This window comes from Zootoca vivipara, chromosome 8 (assembly GCF_965207765.1).
Source record: "Zootoca vivipara chromosome 8, rZooViv2.hap1.1, whole genome shotgun sequence".
Lineage (NCBI taxonomy): Eukaryota > Metazoa > Chordata > Lepidosauria > Squamata > Lacertidae > Zootoca > Zootoca vivipara.
In genome coordinates, this window is record NC_142591.1 from 84,889,054 (window position 1) to 84,909,727 (window position 20,674).

General features: G+C 46.9%; 1 protein-coding gene across 1 annotated transcript in view; it reads left to right on the top strand.

The window, feature by feature from the left end:
• RHPN1 (rhophilin Rho GTPase binding protein 1) overlaps positions 1 to 20,674 on the top strand; it is a 48,546-nt gene that overhangs the window by 9,022 nt on the left and 18,850 nt on the right. Inside the window, exons 2-7 of the mRNA XM_035125643.3 lie at positions 8,272 to 8,387; positions 12,254 to 12,382; positions 15,120 to 15,195; positions 16,272 to 16,349; positions 17,489 to 17,613; positions 19,281 to 19,447. Coding sequence (XP_034981534.2) covers positions 8,272 to 8,387; positions 12,254 to 12,382; positions 15,120 to 15,195; positions 16,272 to 16,349; positions 17,489 to 17,613; positions 19,281 to 19,447 — 691 coding nt within the window. The remainder of the gene's footprint in view (positions 1 to 8,271; positions 8,388 to 12,253; positions 12,383 to 15,119; positions 15,196 to 16,271; positions 16,350 to 17,488; positions 17,614 to 19,280; positions 19,448 to 20,674) is intronic.

Genomic DNA, 20,674 nt, shown 5'->3' on the forward strand with positions numbered 1-20,674 from the left:
GACTCAGATGTATGAGCTAGGAGCCGAACGGCTCCTTAAACCAAGGCTACAGGCGCCAAACGGAAGGTCTAGTTGCAATTTTTGGGCAAGACGGCTCTAAAGTCTTATTTTTCAAAAGATGGACTGACTGTGATTGATTCTCAGTGAAACATCAGGCTACTTCAGAGGACAACCTTGAGCACAGAGAACTTAAAGAAGAGAAGTCACTTGATCCAGGGGCAGTCCGCATATCTATTGGCCAATTCCAACCTCTTTTTCTTAAGACTGACTGCTGCTGCTCAGGCTGCACAGAAAAAGCATTTTGGTTCCAGAAATTCATTCCAATTGTGCTGATAAAATATAACGGATAGGATTCTACAGGACGGGGTATTAGTGTGTGAAAACAGCCCAGGTCCAAATATTCCCCAGGTGGTGGAGACGTCAGGTGCCATCCTGGCCCCCAGGCATCTTCCCTTGGTCACAAGCGGCCAGAAGCCAGGTGTAAAAGGAATTTTGAAAGATGTGATCCATGAGGACCAAGCGGGCTTTCTTCCTGGTCAACAGATGAAAGATAATGTGAGAAATATATTAAATGTAATAGAATATCTAGAGACCAGGAATGATGAGCAAGCAGCATTAATGTTTATTGACGCAGAGAAGGCCTTTGATAATATTTCATGGAATTTTATAAAAAGGAATTTGAAGTTAATGGACATGGGACAATGGGAGCAAATAAAGTCATAGAATCATAGAATCATAGAGTTGGAAGAGACCACAAGGGCCATCCAGTCCAACCCCCTGCCAAGCAGGAAACACCATCAAAGCATTCTTGACAGATGCCTGTCAAGCCTCTGCTTAAAGACCTCCAAAGAAGGAGACTCCACCACACTCCTTGGTAGCAAAGTCCACTGCCGAACAGCTCTTACTGTCAGGAAGTTCTTCCTAATGTTTAGGTGGAATCTTCTTTCTTGTAGTTTGAATCCATTGCTCCGTGTCCGCTTCTCTGGAGCAGGAAAAAACAACCTTTCTCCCTCCTCTATATGACATCCTTTTATATACAGGTAGGTAGCCGTGTTGGTCTGGATCGAAGTAAAATAATAAAAAAATAAAAATAAAAAAAATAAAGGTGCTACTGAAGGAATTTTTTTATTATCCTTTTATATATTTGAACATGGCTATCATATCACCACTTAACCGTCTCTTCTCCAGGCTAAACATATCCAGCTCCCTAAGCCGTTCCTCATAAGGCATCGTTTCCAGGCCTTTGACCATTTTGGTTGCCCTCTTCTGGGCACGTTCCAGCTTGTCAGTATCCTTCTTGAACTGTGGTGCCCAGAACTGGACACAGTACTCCAGGTGAGGTCTGACCAGAGCAGAATACAGTCGTACTATTACTTCCCTTGATCTAGACGCTATACTCTTATTGATGCAGCCCAGAATTGCATTGGCTTTTTTAGCTGCTGCATCACACTGCTGTCTCATGTCAAGTTTGTGGTCTACCAAGACTCCTAGATCCTTTTCACATGTACTGCTCTCAAGCCAGGTGTCACCCATCCTGTGTTTGTGCCTTTCATTTTTTTTTGCCCAAGTGTAGTACTTTACATTTCTCCTTGTTAAAATTAATCTTGTTTGCTTTGGCCCAGTTGTCTAATCTGTTAAGGTCATTTTGAAGTGTGATCCTGTCCTCTGGGGTATTAGCCACCCCTCCCAATTTAAGGGCTAAGTAGCATAGCATTTAAAAGAAGTCCGTTGAGGTCCTGAATTGAGGAGTGCGATTGCATGATGTTTGCATGGGACCAGGAGCCAGACTGTCCCGAGGCATGTGCTCATGTCGTTTCCTGAGAACCTTCCATTGGTCAGAGGTCCAAAGTCCACGAGTGGAAACTGAACTCCGCTTCGGGGCGCCTGGAATAAAACAGCTGTCGCCACTTTTTGTGCAGAACCGTTTTCCTATTTTGCCGCTCTGTCATCGTCCTGCCGCAAGGCTGGGCTCTCCGATTTCGTGCCGGACAATAGCTCGCCCTTAGCTTGCCCGCTCCTTTGCAGCAGTTCTAGATTTTGCCCCCTTCTCTCCTTGCACAGAGCCTGCCAGATACAATAATACTGTTTGGTGGCGTGTTTCATTGGGGCTTGGAGAAGTCTTGCTGCTCCTTTATAGTTCTCCTTCCTAATCCTCCTCTCTCAGAGGCAATAAATTTCGCTGCTCAGTGCCGCTCATGTAACTTAATGACCCACCCAGGCCTCGTAAATTTCCAGGGGTTGGTTTTGTTGTGTGTGTGAAGCGTTTTCCAGCAGTCACAGGAACAAAAGAAAATAAAAGATATGTACGCGCTCATTTAGAAAGGCAGCAGCACACAAACTGAGTGGCTGTTCCAGGCTATTCCAAAGTCCTAAAAGACCTACATTGGCTCCCAGTATGTTTCTGAGCCCGATTCAAAGTGTTGGTGCTGACCTTTAAAGCTCTGAACAGCCTCGGCCCAGTAGACCTGAAGGAGCGTCTCCACCCCCATCGCTCAGCCCAGACACTGAGGTCCAAGGCCGCGGGTCTTCTGCTGCTTCCCACGTTGACAGGGAACCAGGCAGAGGGCCTTATCGGTGGTGGCACCGTCCCTTCAGATGTCAAGGAAATAAACAACTACTGTATCTGACTTTTAGAAGCCATCTGAAGGCAGCCCTGTATTGGGAAGTTTTTAATGTTTGATGTTTTATGGTGTTTTTATATGCGTTGAAAGCTGCCCAGAGTGACTGGCGCAGGGTATAAATAACAAAATCATGGTTATTGTTGTTATTATTTATTATCCATTAAGTGCTTTATATCGACATCCTGGGCATCAGTGAACTAAAATGGAAGGGAATGGGTGAATTCAGTTCGGGTGACTATCATATCTACTACTGTGGGCAAGAATCCTGTAGAAGAAATGGAGTGGCCCTCATAGTCAACAAAAGAGTGGCAAAAGCTGTAATGGGATGCAATCTCAAAAATGACAGAATGATCTCGATACGAATCCAAGGCAGACCTTTTAACATCACAGTAATCCAAGTTTATGCACCAACTACCGGTGCTGAAGAAAGTGAAATTGACCAATTCTATGAAGACCTACAACACCTTCTAGAAATGACACCAAAGAAGGATGTTCTTCTCATTACAGGGGATTGGAATGCTAAAGTAGGGAATCAAGAGATAAAAGGAACAACTGGCAAGTTTGGCCTTGGAGTTCAAAATGAAGCAGGGCAAAGGCTAATAGAGTTCTGTCAAGAGAACAAGCTGGTCATCACAAACACTCTCTTCCAACAACACAAGAGACGACTCTACACATGGATATCACCAAATGGGCAGCATCGAAATCAGATTGATTATATTCTCTGCAGCCAAAGATGGAGAAGCTCTATACAATCAGCAAAAACAAGACCTGGAGCTGACTGTAACTCAGATCATCAGCTTCTTATAGCAAAATTCCAGCTTAAACTGAAGAAAGTAGGAAAAACCACTGGGCCAGTAAGATACAATCTGAATCAAATCCCTTATGAATACACAGTGGAAGTGAGGAACAGGTTTAAGGATTTAGATTTGGTGGACAGAGTGCCTGAAGAACTATGGATGGAGGCTCGTAACATTATACAGGAGGCAGCAACGAAAACCATACCAAGGAAAAGGAAATGCAAGAAGGCAAAATGGCTGTCCAACGAGGCCTTACGAATAGCGGAGGAGAGGAGGCAAGCAAAATGCAAGGGAGATAGGGAAAGATACAGGAAACTGAATGCAGATTTCCAAAAAACAGCAAGGAGAGATAAGAGGGTCTTCTTAAATGAGCAATGCAAAGAAATAGAGGAAAACAATAGAATGGGGAAAACCAGAGATCTGTTCAAGAAAATTGGAGATATGAAAGGAACATTTCGTACAAAGATTACCATAATCAAGGACAAAAGTGGTAAGGACCTAACAGAAGCAGAAGACATCAAGAAGAGGTGGCAAGAATACACAGAGGAATTATACCAGAAAGATATGGAGGTCTCGTACACCCCAGGTAGTGTGTTTGCTGACCTTGAGCCAGACATCTTGGAGAGTGAAGTCAAATGGGCCTTAGAAAGCACTGCTAATAACAAAGCCAGTGGAAGTGATGATATTCCAGCTGAACTATTTAAAATTTTAAAAGATGATGCTGTTAAGGTGCTACACCCAATATGCCAGCAAGTTTGGAAAACTCAGCAATGGCCAGAGGATTGGAGAAGATCAGTCTACATCCCAATTCCAAAGAAGGGCAGTGCCAAAGAATGCTCCAACTACCGCACAATTGCGCTCATTTCACACGCTAGCAAGGTTATGCTTAAAATTCTACAAGGCAGGCTTAGGCAGTATGTGGACCGAGAAGTCCCAGAAGTGCAAGCTGGATTTCGAAAGGGCAGAGGAACCAGAGACCAAATAGCAAACATGCGCTGGATTATGGAGAAAGCTAGAGAGTTCCAGAAAAACGTCTACTTCTGCTTCATTGACTATGCAAAAGCCTTTGACTGTGTCGACCACAGCAAACTATGGCAAGTTCTTAAAGAAATGGGAGTGCCTGATCACCTCATCTGTCTCCTGAGAAATCTCTATGTGGGACAAGAAGCTACAGTTAGAACTGGATATGGAACAACTGATTGGTTCAAAATTGGGAAAGGAGTACGACAAGGTTGTATATTGTCTCCCTGCTTATTTAACTTATATGCAGAATTCATCATGCGAAAGGCTGGACTAGATGAATCCCAAGCAGGAATTAAGATTGCCGGAAGAAATATCAACAACCTCAGATATGCAGATGACACAACCTTGATGGCAGAAAGTGAGGAGGAATTAAAGAACCTTTTAATGAGGGTGAAAGAGGAGAGCGCAAAATATGGTCTGAAGCTCAACATCAAAAAAACCAAGATCATGGCCACTGGTCCCATCACCTCCTGGCAAATAGAAGGGGAAGAAATGGAGGCAGTGAGAGATTTTACTTTCTTGGGCTCCTTGATCACTGCAGATGGTGACAGCAGTCACGAAATTAAAAGACGCCTGCTTCTTGGGAGAAAAGCAATGACAAACCTAGACAGCATCTTAAAAAGCAGAGACATCACCTTGCCGACAAAGGTCCGTATAGTTAAAGCTATGGTTTTCCCAGTAGTGATGTATGGAAGTGAGAGCTGGACCATAAAGAAGGCTGATCGCCGAAGAATTGATGCTTTTGAATTATGGTGCTGGAGGAGACTCTTGAGAGTCCCATGGACTGCTAGAAGATCAAACCTATCCATTCTTAAGGAAATCAGCCCTGAGTGCTCCCTGGAAGGACAGATCGTGAAGCTGAGGCTCCAATACTTTGGCCACCTCATGAGAAGAGAAGAATCCTTGGAAAAGACCCTGATGTTGGGAAAGATTGAGGGCACTAGGAGAAGGGGACGACAGAGGACAAGATGGTTGGACAGTGTTCTCGAAGCTACGAACATGAGTTTGACCAAACTACGGGAGGCAGTGCAAGACAGGAGTGCCTGGCGTGCTATGGTCCATGGGGTCACGAAGAGTCGGACACGACTAAACGACTAAACAACAACAACAAGTGCTTTAAAAGATCAAAGTTAATCCATCTTCTATTCACCCCATATTTTACAATTCACACCAAACAGGAGTCGGTCCGGGACTAAAAGTTGCTTCTTTCAAGAGTAACTTGAGTCTTTCTGCGTTAAGCTTCTTTACCTATTTTATATATATTTACATGTGAAACCTCCTGGTCTCTGGGATGTCTCACTGTGTTTTTATATTGTTGGAAGCAGCCCAGAGCAGCTGGGGCGACCCGGTCGGATGGGTGGGGTATTATTATTCTTATTATTAGTCCCAAAACAGGACCCAACTCTCTCCTCCTGTGGTTTCCAGACGCATTGATTGCTGCCTCTCAGCTGTGGAGGCAGAGCAGAGCTATCCTGGCCAGTAGCCATCAATAGCCCTCTCTTCCTCTGTGAATTTGCTCAATCCTCTTTTAAAGCTACTCCTGGCTCTGTGGCAGTGAGTTCCACAGTTTGCCTTAGGCATCTGGTTGGCCACTGGGAGCCCAGGATGCTGGACTAGCCGGGCTTGACCCAGTATCCAGGCTCCAAAGCAGGGTTCCCCAAACTAAGGCCCGCGGGCCGGATGCGGCCCACGAGGCTCATTTATGCGGCCCCCGGCAACCCCCGCTGCCGCCACCCGCTCTCACCGGCACAGCACGGCTGCCCACTTCCAGGTCACCGGAGCATCGGAAATAGCATGCACGCATGCGCATGCGTCATTTCCGGCGCACTCCCAGGCCGGAGGAGGCCCACACGCATGCGCACAAGCTATTTCCAGTGTTCCGACAACCTGGAAGTGCGCTGGAAACCGCCTGTGTGCATGCTCATGGGCCCGTGCTCCCGCACGCTCCAGCCCACAGCGTGATCGGCACTGGTGGCACCGGCCCTCGGCGAGGTAAGTTTGGGGACCCCTTCTCCAAAGGAATTCAATTCCCCACCCTCTTGTTGCAGAGCTGCTAAACAATCTGAGCCATTTATTTTTTTTATGGGAGGGGGGACAAGTTTGTTCCTGGCCCAAAAGGAACCCCGACACCCTTCGGCTGTGTTGCAAAGGCTGCCGCTGACCCTTTGTGCTCTTGCAAGGAAAGTGGGGCCTCGTCTGCCTAGCACGTCGCTGGGTCTCTGACTCACCGCCCCTGCTCAAAGGTCCTTTTCTTTGCTCCTCTGGGAATCCCGAGGGCTATGTGTCGTCCTTTACCGGAATCGTGCATCAGTACAAAAAGATCCCCCCCCTTCTGACGTGGGCAGAGCTTTTGTTGCACATTGCCACAAGCCTTGGAGAAACTGAATCGCCTCTTTTTTTGTGGGGGCGCTTAAAAGCAAGCCCACGTCTCTTCTTTGCCTCCCCCCCTTCCTTTCCCAATATGTGCAAATTCCAGAGCCTTTATTTGGAAGACCAGCCCCCTGGATTCAGTGGGAATCGGCTCCCTGGCTGGCGAACCTTGCACAGAATTGCAACCTTATGCTCAAGATAGTCATTTTACTTACCCATTTTTGAAAGTTGCACAAGACAGAGGAGCTTTGGGGACTCCCAATTTATTTTCTGCCCATTTTCACCTCTGGTCAGATTCTCCAGGTTATAGAAATGTTAAATTACTCACAACCCGAATCTCTGAGCAGCGAGAAACTCGGGGCACTTAGCCAGGATATATAGGGAAGTTTCTTTGAATATATGGTTTTAATTTCACATCTGAGCACAGGATGGGGGAGCTCAAAGTATCAGCACCTGTATCAGGAAGTTTTAAATGTCTGACGTTTGCTGTGTTTTTAGTTTGTTGAAGAGGCTCAGAGAGGTTGGGGCAACCCAGTCAGATGGGCACAATATAAATAATTTGTTGTTGTTGTTACATTGCTTCGCCTTAGACTTTCCAGGAGAGCCCCAAACACAGAGCAAGTCTCTCTCTATGTCTCCATCTCCACCGGAAAGTTATTTGGTCTGCTTTGGCTTCATTTCACACTTCATTTATTTATTCATTTGCATTCATCAGACGCCCATGGACAATAGTTTTCTGGGCAATGTAGAAAGCCCCAGAAAGATTAAAGATCACACTTAACATTAGGACAAATTAATAAGCAGCCAGCAAGAGGACTATAAAAGCAAAACAAATTCATTTTAAAATAGAGTCAAAAAATGAGAACGCTGAAGCAATGGTCTGTGAAATTGCAGTGATTGTGCAGGGGGACCATGGATTCAAAGAAGGAAAGGATCAATAGGACGTCAAGTTCACCCCCATGCCCCAAATGGGGCACCACTGTCTCTATCCCCACATATCCATTCCTGCCCCTTATTTATTGCATTTTTATCCTACCTTTTGTTCCAAGGAGCTCAAAGTGGAACCCACAGTTTTCCTGCTCCGAATTTTATCCTTTACAACAGCCTTGTGAGGTAGGTTAGGCTGAGAGGCAGGGGCCGGCCGTTCCAAGGTCGCTCAGCAAGCTTTGTGGCTGAGTGGGGAATTCGAACCCTGCTCTCTCTCCCAGGTCCTAGCCCAGCACTCTAACCCAGTGTTTCCCAAACTTGGGTCTCCAGCTATCTTCGGACTACAATTCCCATCATTCCATGGCCACTGGCCCTGCTAGCTAGGGACGATGGGAGTTGTAGCCCCAAAACAGCTGAAGACCCACCTTTGGGAAACCCTGCTCTGACCACTGCGCCACCACTGTCTCCTCCTGCCTGGAGACGCCAGGAATGGAAGGCGCTAAGCAATGTTTCTCCTCCACCTTCTGCAACAGGGCTGCGATCCGTTGGTGCAGACGCAGCGCAGCAAATTGCAGCACCGCCGGGCGCGAATCAACCAGCAGATCAACAAGGAGATGAGGATGCGGGCAGGGGCAGAGAACCTCTTCAGGTTGGTTGTGCTTCCGGTTGTTTTTCCTTTTCCATCGTCGGGTGTATCTGCAAGATGATGAGGGCTAGAAACTTAACTCTTTGAACTGCCCTGAGACCTAAAGATGAAAGGTGGTATGCAAATTTAATAAATAATAATTAAAGGGGGGGCGTGGGCTTCCGAAGGACTCGCTGCACCTTTTGCTGCGATGCAGAAAGTCGCAACTTGTCAACAACAAATTGTCACTGTTTTTTGTGTTGAATATATGCTATATGGTCATTTATGGACCTAATAGGCATCCAAAGCCTTTTGCCCATGTTGCCCTGCAACCAGTCCATGCAGAATGGAGGCACCCTATATATCGAAAGGAGCAAACCAGTCATATTTTAGGGAGCAGGCTAGCAGGCGGGGCCCATGACTTACATCATAGGAGCCTACGCAACACAAAACACTGTTGCTGTATGCTTTTATTTTATTTGTTTTTTTCTCTTATATTTTGAAAATGTACATCCAGGGCTTCTTTTCCTTTCAATTTTTGGGGGGCCCCAAAAAGAGAGTGGGTTCGTAAGCTATAGCTTGTTTAGCTTATACGTAAATCCAGCGCTGGTCTTGCCCCAAGCAAGGCAGGGAGCTTAAAAGCTCTTTCCATGCTAGGTTTGCCTGGGATACTTGGTGTGGAAAAGGCATTTAAGCTCTCCACCTTGCACATGAGCTCTGGGATTGCTGAGCGTGCAGAGCAGTTCCAGGGGTTTGGGGGGGTACATGTTTTCGTTCCTGCATAGAACCCTTTAAACCAAACCCCTGCTTTGAGATAGTACTTCCTGAAACTTCCTGACTGGTGACTTTCCTTTAGGGGTGAAAGGCCGCCCAGAAAAAAACCGTTTGATAAATGCATCCGTTAAACATTGCAAGCTGCAACTGCAACCAAGCGTTGCAGCGCGGGTTGCTTCCTGTTCAGAGTTCTAGCCAGCCAGTCACACACACACCCTAACCCTTCCAGGACGTTCTGATCCGTGCCCAGAAAGTTCAGCCCAGATTCTGTGTTTGGAAGGCCAAACTAGCATCGTGTGAGCTGTCACAGGGTTAGGATGTGATTCACAGAGCACAGAGGTGACTCAGCACCTTCCCAGACTGGTTCTGGCCTCCACAGCAGCCTTTGGAGAGGTCAGGGGTTGACAGGTGAGCCGGGGCAGGGGAGGGAAGATTGCAACAGCTGCAGAAGTGCAAGTCAGGTAACAGACGGGGAAGAAACTCGGTGTAGTTGTCACTTAAAAGCAAACTTAACTTTCAGATTCCAAGACACAGCCATCCTCTGAAACCCACACTTCTTTGAATTTTGCAATTCTGCTATCCAGACGAGTAATGCAACATTTGTTTACTGGGACAAAATGTGCAGAAAAGGGCATTGATTAAAATCACTGAAGAAGTTGCATTTCTGATACTGTTTACCTTTGAATTCTAGTAGATTATTGAATATTGATTTATTTTATATAAGTTGTTTATTTTAAAGTAATATTTATTAATTTATTTATTTATTCATAAATACATGCATACCCTTCCCATCTGGCTGGGTTTCCCCAGTCATTCTGGACAGCTCCCAACAGAATATTAAAAACACGATAATAATTATTGTGACTTTTTCTTATAGGATCTGATTGTTACTATTAATGTATGATGTTTTATTATTATTATGTGTGTTGGAAGCCGCCCAAAGGGGCTGGGGCAACCCATCCAGATGGGCGGGGTATAAATAAAATACTATTATTTTTAGGAGTTGGCTTACAAAAACGTGTCTGCTATGCAAGACTGCGTGACAATGTGTTTATTCGGAATATTTCACCCTGAATTGCTGATGGGTGTTTATGAAGAACTTCCATCACAGATTCTGTTTGGGGCAGCAGTTCATCGTGTAAGTTTTTTTGTGCCTGTGTTCAAATCAGGCGTCCCCAAACTTCGGCCCTCCAGATGTTTTGGACTACACTTCCCATCATCCCTGACCACTGGCCCTGTTAGCTAGGGATCATGGGAGTTGTAGCCAAAACATCTGGAGGGCCACAGTTTGGGGACACCTGGTTTAAATGGAGAATCAGTGGTTAGAAGGAGCAGTTTTAGGGGGTGTTGGAAAACATGCTTTTATATTGACAGGTCCCCTAGGAACATGTATTTTTTAAAATATAAAATAAATAAAATGAGAGGCTTTTGCCTTTCCTAGCTTTGGCTTCCTCAAGGCAACATAAAACTTGCTGGGTTAGCAGGACCTTGTCTTGCAAGGCAAGCTCAGCAGCGGAGGAGGCCGGCCTGCCACCCAAGGGGCAAATCGCTTGCACGCTCCCTCCTTTTCTCAAGCAAGCAATCGAAAGCCGAAGCAGATTGCCTGGAGTGTGGGAGTCTGGGGTGCTTAACCCTGCCGCCCTGCTAGATTTGGAAGAATGCACGGGAGGCTCTGCGTCAGCTTCAGGAAATAATTGAGGAGCACACCGGGAGCAAAACACCGGATGTCCTGGGAGCTGAAAGGCATCTTCTGGGTCGCTGACCCCAACCTCCTCCAGAGCTGCGGCAGGGACCCTCCCCAAGGCCCTCTGCATCAGGGAGTGATGAAATAGGCCTCTGTTGTTGTTTTTTTGCAGTGTTGGAGATGCAGTGCCTTGGAAATAACAGTTTCCAGGAATCACAAGGGGAGGGAATGCCGGGCCACAGAGACGGTCCTTTGGCCTGATCCAAAAGGACTTTGTTGCTCTGTCTTTAGGGGCCCAGGCTAGCTGAGACCTGCGTGAATGCCTGGGGAAGTGTAATGGGCAAAAGACCGTGTGTACTCTGTGCTCCCCCCCCCGGTTAGATTACTGCAACACGCTCTACGTGGGGCTGCCCTTGGAGACGACTCAGAAAATGGAGTTGCTCCAAAATGCAGCAGGCAGATTACTGGCTGGGGTTCCCTTCTAGTAGACCTTGTGTAACCCCTGTTTTAAAACAGCCGCGCTGGTCGCCGGTTTGCTTCCGGGCCCAATTCAAAGTGCTCACATTGGTGTTTGAAGCCTTAAATGACTCGGGTCCCAAATATCCTTACAGATCCTCTTGGGTGCCGAGATTGGCAGAGGGGGGCCCCCTCTTGGGAGCTCCACCGCCCTCAGAGACACGGGTGGTGGCATCTCAGAGAGACGGGGCCTTCTCGGTGGTGGCCCCTAAGCTATGGAACTCCCCTGAGAGGTGCACCTGGCACCTTCGTTGCGCAGCTTCTGGTGAATGCTGAGGCTGCACCTCTTTACCCTGGCCTTTGACTCCAGAGGTTCACGTTTTTAGGACACCTTATTTTTAGGGCTAAAAAGGTAAAGGGACCCCTGACTATTAGGTCCAGTCGTGACCGACTCTGGGGTTGCGCGCTCATCTCGCATTATTGGCCGAGGGAGCCGGCGTATAGCTTCCAGGTCATGTGGCCAGCATGACAAAGCCGCTTCTGGCAAACCAGAGCAGCAGATGGAAATGCCGTTTACGTTCCCACTGTAGCGGTTTCTATATATCTACTTGCACTTTGACGTGCTTTCGAACTGCTAGGTTGGCAGGAGCTGGGACCAAGCAACGGGAGCTCACCCCGTCACAGGGATTCGAACTGCCGACCTTCTGATCAGCAAGCCCTAGGCTCAGTGGTTTAACCTACAGCGCCACCTGGGTCCCTCATTTTTAGGGCTACAAGTTGCTTTAAGCTGTTTTTAATGCTGTAACCCCTATTGGGACCTTAAGGTGGAAAGCTGCCTCATACTGAATCAGACCATTGGTCCATCTAGCTCAATATTGTCTACACTGACTGGCAGCAGCTCTGCAAAGTTAGCAGAAAGGTGTGAAAGAAGTGAAATGAATAAGGTGACGTTTTCTCCCTCCTCCCTCCTTATTAGGGCCACCAATAACCACAAAGTAAAGGAAACGGTTGCCTTGGAACTCAGTTACGTCAACTCCAACCTGCAGCTTCTGAAGGAGGAATTGGAGGAGCTGAACAGCTGCATGGATGTCTACCAGAATGACAGGTAAGGGGGGTGGCAGGTGGCAGCGGTTGCCCCCCAAATTTGGGACCAGAGCTCATTTCCCCTCTCGGTCCAGAAGTGTGGAAGGGGACAACCATATATGCATCACCTTGAGCTCCTTGGAGAAAAATGTGGAATAAACTGTAATAAATAAAGGAGACCACGCAGGAAGCTATTTCTTGTATGCAAACCTGGAGGTTCCGGCAGCATTTTCCCCTTAGTCCCTTGCCATTTGCAAAGCTGGTTTTGCTTTTTTTTAAAAAAAAAAATCATTGCTGGCTTTATTACTCTTATTAAAAGAAGCTAGTCCTTTGCAGGGGGTTTAAAGCAACTTAATTGCTTTGAAAGAATCTCTGCCCCAACTTTATCATCTTAAGGCCTGATCCTTTGTGCCTCTGCAAAGCCCTCCTTCTTCATTTTTAGGCTTTGCAGAAAGGGATGAGCGTCCCTGATGCTGAGTCAAACATTTCAGACTTGAATTATACTCCCTCTTTGGTTTATCGCCCAGCACTTCCTCTCCTGCCTCTTCAGTCTGAGGTCTCTAAGATCTGCAAGAGGAGCTCTCTGTTTTTCACCCTGTAAGAGGGAAATGTTTGCTATGTATTCTCAACCTGCTAGGCCTAGTCTCCTTATTCATTCAATCATTCAATAAATCTGTATTCCATTATGCAGCAGCAATAAATAGAAATGGTACTCTAACAAGCCACTGAACAATTCCAGTATACAGGTGAAACTCGGAAAATTAGAATATCACCGAAAAGTGCATTTACCGGCATTTCAGAAATGCAACTTTTTATTTTTTTTATTTTTCTTTTAATTTTTACAAACACTTTCTTTTGAAAATTCCACAGTAATAAAACAAATAGTTACAATAATACAAAAATAAACATCGCTATTACATTGCATTAATTCCATTCCATTTATAATTGACCCGCCTAACGACAAATAATTACAATTACAACAAATGAAGGCTTGACATATCTTGCTTTGCATGTCATGCATCTATCTCATATATTGGTTTCACCTTTTAAGTTGTGTTACTGAAATAAATGCACTTTTCGACGATATTCTAATTTTCTGTTTCACCTGTAAAACTTTAGCTGACGCCAAGGTGTAAATAATTCCATTTACTGTGGCGTTGTGGAAGGGACCCCGAGGGTCATCTAGCCCAACCCCCCTCCTCCATATGGCATCCCTCCTCCCTGACAGATGGCCACCCAACCTCCCGAAAGGAGGAGAGTCCACAACCTCCCGAAAGAGACCGTTCCACGGTCAAACAGCTCTTACTGTCAGAAAGTTTCCCCCCGAATGTTTAGTCGGAATCAGCTTTCTTGTAACTTGAAGCCATGGGTTCGAGTCCTACCCATCAAGCCCATTTCCCAGCTGTGTCTGGAAAAATCCGGGCGTATGGCAGCCCTAGTTCTTATGTAATTTGACCTAAAACTGTTGAAAGATTTCCATAAGGTTTTTTTAAAAAACAAAATTGCAAAATGCAGCGCAGAAATGAGGGGAACTTTACATTAGGCATTTCAGGTCAAGATTTGCCGAAAGAGAAGAAGAAACGTTTTATGTATGCTACAACCGCGGCTATGATACACCTAGCCCAAAGATGGAAAAGCATCAAAATACCAACCAAAGAAGAATGGCAAGAAAAATGGATGGCATATGCTGAAATGGCAAAGTTAACAGAAAGGCTTGGAGACAAAGACAATAGAGACTTTATAAAAGATTGGGAACCATTTATGTTGTATTTACAGAAACCATGTAAAGAAATGGACACTAGCAGGGTTTGAGAAAACACTTACAGCTAACAAAAAAACCACATAGAAATTATAAAGATGATATTAAAATGGTAAGTATAGCAATATTTAACATAAAGAACTTAAGATTAAGATGCAAATCAAGCAGGAGAAGTTAATATGTAAAAAAAAAAACCAGAAGAGGAAGTTGAGGGGGAAATTTGAGAATTGTATTATTTTTTGTTTTATGATAGGTTGTTGTTATGATAAAAATGTAAAACTTAATAAAATTTATTATAAGAAAAAGAAATGGGGGGAACTGAATTCAAGATTTGGTCAGACCTCACCAGAGCTCTGGTCAGACCTCACCTGGAGTACTGTGTCCAGTTCTGGGCACCACAGTTCAAGAAGGATACTGACAAGCTGGAACGTGTCCAGAAGAGGGCAACCAAAATGGTCAAAGGCCTGGAAACGATGCCTTATGAGGAACGGCTTAGGGAGCTGGGTATGTTTAGCCTGGAGAAGAGAAGGTTAAGGGGTGATATGATAGCCATGTTCAAATATATGAAAGGATGTCATATGGAAGAGAGAGAAAAATTGTTTTCTGCTGCTCCAGAGAAGCGGACACGGACAATGGATTCAAACTACAAGAAAGAAGATTCCACCTAAACATTAGGAAGAACTTCCTGACAGTAAGAGCTGTTCGGCAGTGGACTTTGCTGCCAAGGAGTGTGGTGGAGTCTCCTTCTTTGGAGGTCTTTAAGCAGAGGCTTGACAGGCATATGTCAAGAATGCTTTGATGGTGTTCCCTGCTCGGCAGGGGGTTCGACTGGATGGCCCTTGTGGTCTCTTCCAACTCTGCGATTCTATGATTCTAGAGGATAAATCTATGATTCTATGATTCTAAGATGGAAAAAGTTAGGAATGGCAGGCGCCAAAAATGGCACATCCATCCTTGCAAATGTTTTGCTCCTGACCTGTGATCTGTTTCTCTCTCCCAGTGACTCCATCAGTGTTCCAATGATCCCGCTGGGGCTCAAAGAGACCAAGGAGCTGGACTGGGCAGAACCCTTGAAGGTAGGAGAGTCTTCTGCCAAATGGAGTCTGGGACGATTCTGCCTTCCAAAGGCCGACTTTGGAGACTTAACAGGAGGCACAGGGAAATGGGGCTGGGGGCTCACGCTCCTTACGAAGCCCAGGGTCCCCCTGTCTAGAGACTCCTCCTTGTGCATGCATGCCTCTTTTTCAGGGCATCTTTTTCAGACAGGCAGCTGCACGGGAACCTCAGGCAAAAACCGGGAGAAGCTGTGGATTTAAACCTTGCATTTGTGCAGTAGGCTAGATCAGGGTTAATTCATCCTCGTTTTGTGGAGGCGGTGGCATTTAGCAAGCATAGCATCTTGTGAAATTCACTCCCGCACATACCCTCCACCCCCCGGATTGAAAAATCCGGGATCAGCGGCTGCGCGGCACCGGAAGTCGCTTCTACACGGAGACGCGGTGGCGGAAGTCGCTTCTACGCATGTCTGGACACTTCCGGTGTCAGCGCTTCCTGATTTCCGGTGCCCAGACATGGGCGGCGCGGCACTGGAAGTCGCTTCTACGCATGTCCAGACATGTGCAGACAGCCGGGAGCCGGGACGTGGCCACCGGCAGGAGCTTTACGGGATATTTACGGGCTATAATCAGTTCAGGATAACAGCAGGAAATGGTAACAAAATACGGGGGTTTCCCGCGAAAAATGGGAGGCCTGGCAGCTATGCTCCCGCGGGAGGCAGTGACAACTTGGGTGGCTTTAAAAAAAGGATCAGGCCAATTTGTGGAGGAGGAGAGGACTATCAATGGCTCCTAGCCACCGGGGCTATATTCTGCTTCCACGGTCTGAGGCAGCGATGTTTCTGAATCCCAGTTTCTGGAAAGCACAGGAGGGGGGAGTTGCTCTTGTGTGTGAATCCCGTTTGCCAAAACGTGTATCTGATTGGCCACAATGAGAGCAGGATGCTGGACTGGATGAGGCCATCGGGCCAATCCAGGAGGCTCCTCATATATGTTCTTAAGGGTGGAAATGTATGGCATCGGTATAGAAACTGTGTTTAGGGAAATCGGCAGCTGCCAGAGCAACCGCCTCTTGTTTTCTGTTCCTGCCCTCCCAGGAGATGATCTGGGAGCACTATGGCGAGGACGGTGCCTTGTACGAAAGCGAGATCAAAGACCTTGTGGAGCTGCGGCAGGTGAGTGAAGCTTTGCTCTCGAGAAATAGCCTGGGGTGCTCTGGGTCCCTGATTGTCCTTAGGCAATCTCCACCTCCATCGTTCTGCCCGGACACTGAGGTCCAGCACCGAGGGCCTTCTGGCGGTTCCCTCGTTGCGAGAAGCCAAGTTGCAGGGAACCAGGCAGAGGGCCTTCTCGGTGGTGGCACCTGCCCTTTGGAACGCCCTCCCAACAGATGTCAAAGAGGTAAACAACTACCAGACTTTTAGAAGACATCTGAAGGCAGCCCTGTTCAGGGAGGCTTTTAATGTTTAATAGATTACTGTGTTTTATTTTTCTGTTGGAAGCCGCCCAGAGTGGCTGGGGAAACCCAGCCAGATGGGCGGGGTATAAATAATAAATTATTATTATTATTATTACTATTATTACTATTATTATTATTATTGGCTCCCAGTATGTTTCTGAGCCTAATTCAAAGTGTTGGTGCTGAACTTTAAAGCCCTAAACAGCCTCGGCCCAGTAGACCTGAAGGAGCATCTCCACCCCCATTGTTCTCCCCGGACACTGAGGTCCAGCTCCAAGGGCCTTCTGGCAGTTCCCTCACTGCAAGAAGTGAGGTTACAGGGAACCAGGCAGAGGGCCTTCTTGGTGGTGTTACTGAAAAGGAGTCCAGGGATATTTTTGAAAGGTAATTTTATAAGGGCTGCCTTCAGATGTCTTCTAAAAGTCAGATAGGGACACAGGAACGCCCTCCCATCAAAGAAATAAACAACTATCTGACTTTTAGAAGACATCTGAAGGCAGCCCTTATAAAATTACCTTTCAAAAATATCCCTGAACTCCTTTTCAGTAACACTGGCCTACCTTGAAGGGTTGCTGTTCGGTTTGGCACAAGTTCCTTTGCAAAAACAACAATGCTGCTAGTGGGAAAACTACTACATGCATGGGATTCTAGGATCATCTGCTTATCCCTGCAGCCAGTGAAGAGTGCATTTATGACCTCACGGCCCCCTCTCCTAAATATAAAAAGCAAGGCTCCAGTCCTCATGGATCTGATATGTATGTAGGCAGGTGCCTTTTGCCGAGTCAGACCATGGGTTCACTTGGCTTAGTATTGCCCAAACTGACCAGGTTTCCATCTCTTTCCCCTTCTTTCCAGGCCATGCGCACCCCCAGCCGGAACGAGGCAGGCCTGGAGCTGCTCATGGAATACTACAGCCAGCTGTACTTCCTGGACAACCGCTTCTTCCCTCCCAACAAGAACCTTGGAATTTTCTTCCACTGGTCAGTTGCCCTCTCCCAGTCTTGCCGAGCGGATGGGGAAGACGTGGCCGGGGGTGGGAGGGCAAGCCTGGTCCGGCCCAGCCAAAACTCCCTGCAGAGATTGCCTTGGGAACAGGGCCTCCGTGCTTAGAAATGTGACCTGAGCTCCTAGAATCATAAAATTTTACAGTTGGAAGGGACCCCCAAGGGTCCTCTAGTCCAACCCCCCTGCAGTGCAAGAATCACAGCTAAAGGTTCCCTGGCAGGTGGCCATCCAACCTCTGCTTAAAAACTCCAAGGAATATTAAAGTTCAAGACAAACAACGGGTGTTTGTCTATACGATCAGCATGCTTTATTTTTCAGTACTGCTAATATTTTGTCTCAAAGCAGCAAGATTCAGTTATCTAATGCCACAATACTGTCCTTCAGGATTTTGGGGGAGGGTAAGAGCTCTTTGTATGGACTCCTTTGGGGGGTTGTGGGCTCTCATACCTTGGAGGTGTTTGAGCAGAGTTTGGATGCCCCTCTGTCATGGATGCTTTAGCTGAGATTCCTGCATTGTTGGGGGTTGGACTAGATGACCTTCGATGTCCCTTCCATCCCTACGATTCTATGGTTCAAGTGCTTGCTGGAACATCCGATGGATTAAAGCATTCTGCCCCCCCCCCCCATGGAACACAGGGCTTTTTTCAACCAGAACTCAGAGGAACTTAGTTCCAGCAGCTCTCAGGTGGGCTCCTTTGCCATTACAGTTGTACCTTGCATCCCAAATGCCTTTTGGCTCCCGAACGCCACAAACCCAGAAATGAGTGTTCCAGTTTGCAAACATTCTTTGGAACCTGAACATCCGACGGGGCTTCAGCGGCTTCCGATTGGCTGCTGGGGTTTCCTGCAGCCAATCGGAAGCCGCGCCTTGGTTTCCGAACGTTTGGGAAGTTGAACCGACTTCCGGAACGAATTCTTTTCAACTTCCAAGATACGACTGTGTCAGAGAAGAAGGGAGGCGTTCATGCTGAGCTCCGGCACCTCTTTTTCTCGAAAAACAGCACTGGTGCAACAGATCCACTTTTAAAAACCAAACCCCCAGATTTGTGTGTTGTGTTGTTAGGAAGGTTACTGTGAGAAAAGCAATGAGCTGTGTTAGAATGGGAGTGGAGGCACTAGCAAATCAGGATGAATCAGGGGTGTCGCAATGGGGGGGTGATGGGGGCGGGCCGCCCTGGGTTCCACTCGGGGGGGGGGTGCCACTTTGCGCCAAGCGGATTTTTACTGGGAGGCTGGAGGCTCAGTTTGGGAGTTACGTGGGTGGGGGCGCCAAGTTGCACCCCCCCTGCCGCCGCACTTCGCAGATTGGAGTTGCTGGGGGGCAGCGATCCCCCGCTACGTAACACGCATGCGCAGAGGGATGCTGCGCATGTGTCGTTACATGGCGGGGTATCACTGCCCCCGCCCCCCGCGCCTCCAGCTACAAACTCCAGGTAGAAAGCCTGCACATTTTTGCTGTGGGACCTGCAGTCCTCCAGAGGTAGTTGCACTCCAACTCCCATCAGTCCCTGCTCCCGGAATGGCCCAACGTTCAGGGACGATGGGAGTTGTAGTCCAGCAACACCCGGAGGCGGTCAGGTTGCTGCTGCTGTTGCCCAAAATTCTCCAGTTTCAACAGAGTTCCTCGTCTCCCTGCTTCTAGGTATGACTCCTTAACGGGAGTGCCTTCCCACCAGCGGGCTTTGGCCTTCGAAAAGGGGAGTGTGCTTTTCAATATCGGCGCCCTGCACACCCAGATCGGCGCTCGGCAGGACCGTACCACCTTGCAAGGCGTGGACTGCGCCATCGAGGCTTTCCAAAAGGCGTCTGGTACGTCAGATTCTCAGATTCACACCCCCTCACTACCCAAAAATTTAAAATTGTTTTTATCAATTTTTCACATGAACAAACATCAAATGGTTGCATACTTGCCAAAAGTGAAAATTACAGGAGTGCCCTTATTTCGGCTTTAGACAAATCAAATACTTGGATCTGTTTGGGTGGCGAGCAATGGGAAATCTCGTCCAGAAATAAATGAATGCCATACTACGGCGAAATGTGTCTTTTTTGAAAGTTGCTTATACAACCCTTCTGTGGCAGCTAAGTCTTTCTGATATCTTCAAGAAAGAAGATTCCACCTAAACATTAGGAAGAACTTCCTGACAGTAAGAGCTGTTCGGCAGTGGAATTTGCTGCCAAGGAGTGTGGTGGAGTCTCCTTCTTTGGAGGTCTAAGCAGAGGCTCGACGGGCATATGTCAAGAATGCTTTGATGGTGTTTCCTGCTTGGCAGGGGGTTGGACTGGATGGCCCTTGTGGTCTCTTCCAACTCTATGATTCTATGGCCACATTGCCATGCAGCATTAAACCACAGATCTGTGGGTATTCCTGCCCGATTTTTCCACTGCTGGGCTATTGCTATTTGTGGCGCAATCAGAAAGAAAACCTATTAAGTCTTTACGACCCTTGACACAACTTGAACTGAGGTCCAGTGGTCAAACTTTCTTTTCTTTTCTGGTGCAGAGTGGAGGTTAGCATTTGCCGATAGTGGAATTAAATATTACAGTGAATCAGGTATCCTGTTGTTTGTTAGCAGGGAACGGACTACATAACTGCATCTGGCCGCTTTCCTTCCATCATAGGAACAGGCCCTTTCCCCAAACTGCTAAATATCAAATCCTAGCAGTACTGAATATTTTTGTTAAATACTTTTTATTAATTTTCCATTATAAAAATCTAATATCATATTAATACCAAATAGCAATACCAATTCAAATACAAATCAGTTGCATAGCCAGTTATAAACTTTGTGTGGCTTGCCACATGCTGTACTTCAAGATCTAATTCCCTTTAATTCTGCCTCCAGACTGTTGCTCAAACAAAATACAACCCACTCTTGATAAAAATCCCTTATACCACAGCTACAATCATTAAATACGGTTCGCATTAACACGTACAATGGTACCTCCGGTTGCGAACAGGATCCGTTCCGGAGGTCCGGCCAGATCCTGAGGTTTTCGCAACCAAGGGAGAAGTGGTAGACCGCTTCTTTGCATGCG